Source organism: Rhinatrema bivittatum, chromosome 11 (genome assembly GCF_901001135.1).
Source record: "Rhinatrema bivittatum chromosome 11, aRhiBiv1.1, whole genome shotgun sequence".
Classification (NCBI taxonomy): domain Eukaryota; kingdom Metazoa; phylum Chordata; class Amphibia; order Gymnophiona; family Rhinatrematidae; genus Rhinatrema; species Rhinatrema bivittatum.
In genome coordinates, this window is record NC_042625.1 from 51,542,090 (window position 1) to 51,550,180 (window position 8,091).

The window sequence follows — 8,091 nt, forward strand, 5'->3', positions numbered from 1 at the left end:
GCCAAGATGTTAGAGCTCAATCAAACTGCGAGGCCCCCAGCTTCACGGAAAAAATGAGACAAGAGGGACCCCAAGTGGACGCGTGGTATTGGGCATGCTGGGCATGCTCAGTGTGCCTAGTTAAAGTTTCTAGAAACTTTGACATGTTTTCTGCATCAGACTCCATCTGATGATGTGAGGACTACCATCCTGTTTGTCCTCGGAGAATACAATAGCACCATCCACAGAGTCCAAACAGGTGGCAGTGCCAGGGGAATGAAGAGGATGGTGCCTGTGCGGTAATGGAACTTTTTTCACAGGTTCTGTAACCTTTTTCTCTTTCTCTCTCTCTCTTACTTTCCAGAAGCCAATCCTTTCCTTCAGTCTGTGTATCGGTATATGACATCAAAACTCCTGCAGCTTCCAGACAAACATTCAATCACAGCACTCCTTAACACCTGGGCACTGAGCATCCGCCAGGCCTGCCTTTCAGCTGCATAAGAAACATGGAGCCTGGAATCTGAGTGCAGAGAGAAACCATCTGTCTATTTCTGGGTGTTGGCTTTAGTAGTAAATCTAATGCCAATTAGATTTAGCTTCTGCATTGATGGCCCTCTTTACATAACTCCATCTCAGCGATAGAATGACTTGGGATTTATTGTCTTCTAACAGAAGAATTTATTTGTAGACTTCTATTGAGGCATTGGACTGGTTAGGATGGCAGAATATTGTGATGTGCTTCTCAGCCTTTCACCAGATGCTGGTATTCCTGGACACATAGATGTGGCAGAAACTATAATGCCAGGTTTGAACAATGTGGGAGCTACCTCTGTACAAGTAAAGAATTTTTCATCACAGAACCTAGGGTGGAGTCCTTTTCCCATCTGCACGATAACCTTTCTTGTTTGGGGAGAAGTGTTGCAGGGATGTTAAGCACCTTAAAGTAAGCTCCAGGGTATTCCCTTTTACTTATGGCATCCATCACAAGCGTCCCATCTCCTCCTAGCTCATGCCTGAGCATGGCACTTGATCATGCAGTGAGAGCTTTATAAACCTGCTTATGAAGTGTTGTTAACAGTCCTGTCCTGTCCTTTGAAAGAAGTGGGTCATAAGCTGTGACTGCTGCATGTTATGTCACCTGAATCCAGTCCTTTGAGGATAGAGTGTGGAACCAAGACATTGCCTGTTCCATGCTAGTCAAAGTTGTTTTTTTGTTTTGTTTTTTTTTAATTTTTTACTGAAATCCTGACCTCTGGCATATTCCCTGACAAAGTGTTGTTAAAAAATTGCTTTCTCTTATCAGTTTTAGGGTCTCTGGAGCAGCCCAGCACTTCTCAAGATTTTGTACATGAACACTTACTGCATTGTAACCTCTTTGCTGTATCATAAATTGTTCCAGATTTCTGCTGCTTTCATTTTCAGCCTGGTTTTTAAACTTAGTTGCGGCTTTCTCCTATAGGCTAGTGTTCTAATGAAGAGGTCAGCATACCTAGTACTGGAAAAAGGAAGGGATGGCTCTAGTTTAATAATCTTTCAGTGTTGCGAGTTGTGCTGTGCTGCTGGTTAACGGGGATGGCGAGCCAAGCCAGCAAGCTGTATTGCAGCTTAATGGAGGGATGCTGAGCTGTACAACTGGTAGTGTACCATTAGTTGTCAGAGAGATAAAGTCCTTTTTCATCTAAACATCTATAGCAGGGGTCAGGAACCTATGGCTCGGGAGCCAGATATGGCTCTTTTGATGGCTGCATCTGGCTCGCAGACAAATCTTTAATAAAAAAGTAAAAATCTAACAAAATCCCCCACCCTCCTGACCCCCCCCAAGACCTGCCAAAATTCCCTGGTGGTCCAGCGGGGGTCCGGGAGCGATCTCCTGGACTTGGGCTGTCGGCTGCCAGTAGTCAAAATGGCGCCGACGGCCCTTTGCTACCGCTGCCATTGGTCGACCCCAGTGACATAGTGAGGGCAAAGGGCCGTCGGCGCCATTTTGACTACTGGCAGCCGACAGCCCAAGTCCAGGAGATCGCTCCCGGACCCCCGCTGGACCACCAGGGACTTTTGGCAGGTCTTGGGGGGGGGTCAGGAGGGGGTTTGTAGTAAATTAATTTTGGAGGTCTTTGGGGGGGGTGTCAGGAGGGTGGGGGGTTTTGTTAGATTTTTACTTTTTTATTAAAGATTTGTCTGAGCCCTGGACCCCCGCTGGATCACCAGGGACTTTTGGCAGGTCTTGGGGGGGGGGTCAGGAGGGTGGGGGTTGTAGTAAATTAATTTGGTAGGTCTTGGGGGAGTCAGGAGGGTGGGGGGTTGTAGTTAGTATGGCTCTCACGGAATTACATTTTAAAATATGTGGCGTTCATGGCTCTCTCAGCCAAAAAGGTTCCCGACCCCTGATCTATAGGGTGTAATTTTCAAAAGGATTTATATGCATAAAACTGGATTTTACCTGTGTATGTGGGCTTTTGAAAATTGCAGCAATATAGGTTATGCACATGTAAGAGTAGTTTATGCATGTAAAAGGAAAATTGGTTCTTACCTGCTAATTTTCATTCCTGTAGTACCACGGATCAGTCCAGACTCCTGAGTTTTGCCTCCCTTCCAGCAGATGGAGACAAAGGAAGTTTTATTGACGCTGCTACTTAACTGCACGTGCTACCTGCAGTTCCTCAGTATTAATCTATATCCAAGCCAATGACAACAACTTTGAAAAACATCCCAACTTTCAAAAACTTAAAAAAAAATTTCAAAATATGAAAATATTCTCTGCTATTAAAACTGAGTGAGCGGATGACTCTTCCCCTCATTAGACTGGGCGGGTTGTGGACTGATCCGTGGTACTACAGGAACAAAAATTAGCAGGTAAGAACCAATTTTCCTTTCCCTGTTCTTACTCGGATCAGTCCATGTTGCGCTGGAGGTGGACCCTTGGCCTGGTGCAGGATTGGTACGGCCCTCTGGTCGGACCCAGAGAGCGCCTGCCACCAGGAGGTGGAACACAGGAGGAGACAAAGGCTAGCTGGAGCTTTGCCAATAGCAACCCAGGGTTTCCGCAGGTTGAGCCATTGGGTACCCGGGCCGCCTGGTTAGGTGGGCCTCGCAGGGTCTCCTAGAGAGGAAGTGCAGGGGAGTGCCCACCACAAACAAGGGTGCACGGACGATGTCGAAGCAAGAATGTCCAGAGGTCGCAGGAAACCAGAAGAGAGTGTCCTAGTGGATAGCGAGGATCATGGCCAGAGTATCAGTTCAGAATGGTCAGCCAAAGCAGGGTTCAGTACCTGTAGTTAGTTTGGGCATAGTCAGATCAGGCAAAGGTCAAGTTCCAGGCAGCGGTCAGGAGTGGTCAGTGTACAGGCAGAGGTCGGTTCCAGGCAGCGATCAGGCGTAGTCAGTGTATAGTCAGAGGTCGGTTCCTGGCGGCAGTCAGATGTGGTCAGGAGCAAGCAAGGTCAGTACCGTGAGATCAGTCCGAAGGGTACTACCAGGAGAGACGAAGGAACAGGAGACACTGGAACAGGCAAACTAGAGAACACCGGAGTGTACGACCCGATTGCCAAGACAATGAACTAGTGGCTGAGCCCTGCTATTTATACAGGGCTCAGGTGACGTCAGAATCAGGCGCCACCTGTGAGCTTCCCGCGCTTGGCCCTTTAAACATAGAGGTGCTCTGCGCGCGCTAGGGGGCAGGGCCGACGCTGAGCCCCGGCGTGAGGAGCGCTGCGAGGTAGAAGGCCCCGATGGGCCTGGGGACGCTCGTGGAAGCCACAGCTGAGCAGTGCTGGGAATGAGAGAGGAGCTGGTAGACTAGCGCGCCAGGTGAGCAGACCCGGTCGCGACACCAACGTGGCCAGGAAGCACAACAGTGCCTCTCCCTTACCAGCCTGGGCTTCTCAGGATGGGTCCGGTGGAACTCTGCGAGAAGGTCCTTGTCGTAGATGTGGTGGGAGGGCTCCCAGGAGTTCTCCTCCGGCACGAAGCCCTCCCACGACAGGAGGTATTCCCAATGGCCTCTACGTCGCCAAACATCAAGGACCTCTTTTTACCTGGAGGATATCTTCGGGTTCAGCAGTAAGTTGGGTAGGAGCAGGAGACCTTCAAGAAGGCCAGGTCAAGACTAATGGCTTCAATAGGGAGACATGGAATGTGTTATGGATTCCTATGGAGACGGGAAGTTGCAGCTGGTATGTAACCGCTGCTATGTGTCGGATGATTGGGAATGGTCTAATGAACCTGGGAGCCAATCGTTGTGAAGGAAGATGTAATCTGATGTGTTTAGTGCTTAGCCAAACCTTTTAGCCGGGCCGGAACAGAGGTGCAGTGCGACGGTGAACATCAGTGAAGCTTTGGCTCTCTCGGCAGCCTGACCCAGTCTCTCTTTGACCTGATTCCAGAGATGGCGAATCGTCTGTGCCGTAGACTGGGCTGCAGGCAAGGGTACAGAAAGCGGCACTGGTAGAGGCAGGCGTGGCTGGCAACCAAATACTACTGAGAAGGGCGAGACGTCAGTGGCAGAGGTGACGTGGGTATTGTGAGATAACTCAGCCCATGGCAATAGGTCAGCCCAGTTATCCTGCTGATCATTGACATAACTTCGTAGGAATGTCTTCAGGGAGCGGTTTGTTCTCTCGACTTGGCCATTTGCTTGAGGATGGTAGGCCGATGTCAGGTTCAGAGTGATATCAAACTTATCAAACTTTTTTTTACAAAGGGACTTCCAGTACTTGGCAGTGAATTGCGGACCACTATCAGAAACTATCTCTCTGGGTAATCCATGTAGGCAAAATACATTTCTTAGGAAGAGTTTTGCCAGTTCAGGAGTGGATGGAAGGCTTTGTAGTGGCACAAAATGGGCCATTTTTGAAAAGCAGTCGATAATAACCCAAATGACCGTGTTGCCCTTTGATGGAGGGAGATCAACTATGAAGTCAGTAGAGATGCTTGACCAGGGTTCGGTGGGAGCCGGAAGAGGTTGGAGGAGTCCCCATGGATAGTCGGAGGTTTTTGCTGTGCACAGATAGGGCAGGAGTCCACATAATTGCGGGAGTTTTTTACCATGTTAGGCCACCAGTAATGTCTTCTCAGCATCTCGAGAGTCCGAGCCCGGCCAGGATTTATTTATTTATTTTTTATTTTTATATACCGATGTTCCTGTATAGGATACATATCGCACCGGTTTAACTGGCCAACTTCAAGTTATGAGCCCAGCAGAGCACGCGCTCCCGAAGGCGGCGTGGGACCACCGCTTCCTGGCTGGTACCGTGTGAGTAACTGCGAGGGATATACAGTCTGGGTCAATGATGTGCCTAGGAATTTCAGGCATATCTTCTGGAGCGAGAGAGCACATCCGCACAGAGGTTCTTTGCTGCAGGACGGTATCGGAGTTCAAAGTTGAAACGTTCAAAGAACAGCGCCCAGTGGGCCTGTCTGGGATTCAATAGCTGGGCTTCCTTTAAATGTTCGAGGTTCTTGTGGTCTGCGAATATTGTAAACTTGTGCTGTGCTCCTTCTAACCAGGGATGCATTCTTGAAGAGCCAATTTCACAGCTAAGAGTTCACGGTCCCCAATGGTATAGTTTTGCTCCACGGCAGAAAACTTGTGCGAGTAGAAGGAGCAGGGTACCAAGACCCCCTTGGAGGAATATTGGCTCAGGACTACTCCTGCTCCAATAGCGGAAACTTCAACGTCGACGACAAAAGGTCGGTTAGGATCTGGATGACATAGACATGGACTGGTGCAGAAGGCCTCTTTCAAGGCGTGGACAGCAGATTGAGACTTGGGGCTCCAAACTTGAAGATACTTCCTTTCCTAGTCATGGCCATGAGTGGAGCAACTAGCGTGGAATAGTTAGTGATGAAGTTTCTGTAATAATTTGTAAATCCGAGAAATCTTTGCAAGGCGCGGAGGCCTACTGGCTGGGGCCAGTCTCGAATGCTTGGAGTTTCTCAGGGTCCATGGTGAAGCCACGATTGGAGAAGATGTAGCCCAGGAATGGAAGGCGGGTCTGTTCAAAAATACATTTCTCTAATTTTGCATAGAGATTATTGTCTCTGAGGCATTGGAGGACTGTTTGAACATTTGAGCGGTGGGACTTCAGGTCTTTGGAAAAGATCAGTATATCTTCCAGATATACCACGACAAATGAGTATAGTAGGTCCCAGAAGATCTCATTCATCAAACGCTGAAAGACCACAGGGGCGCTACAAAGTCCGAAAGGCATTACTACGAACTCGTAGTGGCCGTCCTTCGTATTGAATGCGGTCTTCCAGATGTCCTCTGGCTGGATACATACAAAATTGTATGCCCCTCGGAGATCTAACTTTGTAAAGATCTGGGCTCTTTGTAGGCGATCAAATAGTTCACTAATGAGTGGCAGAGGGTAACTATCCTTGTGAGTTACAGCGTTTAGCCCACGATAGTCTATGCAAGGACGTAAACTGCCATCTTTCTTCTTCACGAAGAAGAATCCGGCTCCTGCCGGAGAGTCGGAGGGTCTTATAAATCCTTTATTCAGATTCTCTTTAATATACTCCTGACATCGCTTGGATCTCTGGAAGCGAGAGGGGGTAAGTTCTACCCTTGGGAGGTGTGGTGCCCGGTAGGAGCTCAATGGGACAATTGAATTCTCGGAGTGGCGGCAAGATGTCAGCATTTTGTTTGGAGAATACATCTTTGAAGTCGGAATATGGAGCAGGTACCGGTAAGGGTTGTAGAGTTCAGAACGGTAACCGCTGGGGACACTTGTCGCAGACAGCGGTTCTGGCACTGGGGTCCCCACTGAGTTAACTGTAGGGATTGCCAGTCGAATTGGGGTGCGTGTACCTGGAGCCAAGGAATTCCTAAGATTACCGAATGCGTGGAACGCTTCAGGACATACAAGGAAGTTTCCTATTCATGGAAGGTTCCCACAGAGAGGCAGAAGGCCACGGTGCGATGAGTAATGCGTCGGGGAGGTGCTGTCCCTGGATTGATGCGATGCGGAAAGGTACTTCCAGAGGTTGAAGTGGGATCTGGAGTAGTAGTGTGATGATATTGTCCAGGATAAAATCGCCATCCACCCCAGTGTCCACAAGAGCGTGATTCCCTAAAGAGAGACACAGGGAGTAATAATTGAGGGCCAGTAACAGTGGCGCCCAAGCTCAGGGCCCCCTCCAGGCTCAGGCTTTGCAATTTCCCGCACGTATGGGGCAGGCTTGCAGATGTCCGGAACCTCCACAATATAGGCAAAGGCCTTGTTTCTTACGTCGGAGACGCTCTTCAGGAGACAAACGCCCGTGATTAATCTGCATCAGTTCCTCTGGTGATGGAGGAGGTGCCGGTAAGGCCTTCAACTGGGGGCTCGTTGCATGAGCTGGGCAGGAAACCGGAGGAACTTCAACTCTTGGTGTCGCTGTCATAGGTGATGGTCAATCTTGCCAACCAGGGAAATCAGATCTCAAGAGATGTGGGAATCTCATGAGCAGCCAGCTCGACCTTGAGAGCAGGAGACAAGCCCTCCAGCTAGATTGCCCATAGGCAGTTCTTTTGCCACCCCAGTTCTGTGGCTAATGTTTTGAATTCCACCGTGAATTCGGTGAATGAATGCGAGCCTTGATGGAGGTGGAGAAGCTGGTGATCCGCAACTGCCTGTCGGCTGGGATTTTTGAAGGTCCGCTTGAAAACGGAAATGAAGTGGGAGAGATAGCGGAGGATGTTGTCAGAACGCTCCCAAAGTGGGGAAGCCCACGCCCAGGCTTTCCCCTCAAGGCATGAGAGGATGAAGGTGATCTTGGTGATCTCACTTGGAAACAGCGAAGGCTGTAGTGCGAATTGCATAAAACATTGGTTGATGAAGCCTCGGCAGAGGCACGGATACCCATTGAAATGGGTAGGGCCAATGATACCCATTGAAACAGGTAGGGCACAGATACCCATTGAGCTGGGAGGTCCAATGATGCCCGCGGGGGCATGGTTTGAGCAAAACCCTCTGAGTTGGCCATAACGGAATCCTCTAGTTGGGACCGTAGTCTCTCCACAGATGAAGCTAATGCTTCCATGGTTCGCTGTTGTTCTCGGACATGAGCAGCTAGGGCAGGGATGGCCTGCAAGGTGGGAGACTCCACCGAGTCCATGGCCTTGGCAAC

The 8,091-nt window shown here is 49.5% G+C and overlaps 1 protein-coding gene across 4 annotated transcripts in view; it reads left to right on the forward strand.

Moving 5' to 3' along the window:
* Positions 1-1,394, forward strand: part of MED15 (mediator complex subunit 15) — a 211,183-nt gene extending 209,789 nt beyond the window's left edge. For all 4 annotated transcript variants that reach the window (XM_029571062.1, XM_029571059.1, XM_029571061.1 and 1 more), the window contains one exon: positions 344-1,394. In XM_029571062.1, coding sequence (XP_029426922.1) covers positions 344-480 — 137 coding nt within the window. In that variant the 3' untranslated portion in view covers positions 481-1,394. The remainder of the gene's footprint in view (positions 1-343) is intronic.
* Positions 1,395-8,091: the final 6,697 nt, after the last annotated feature.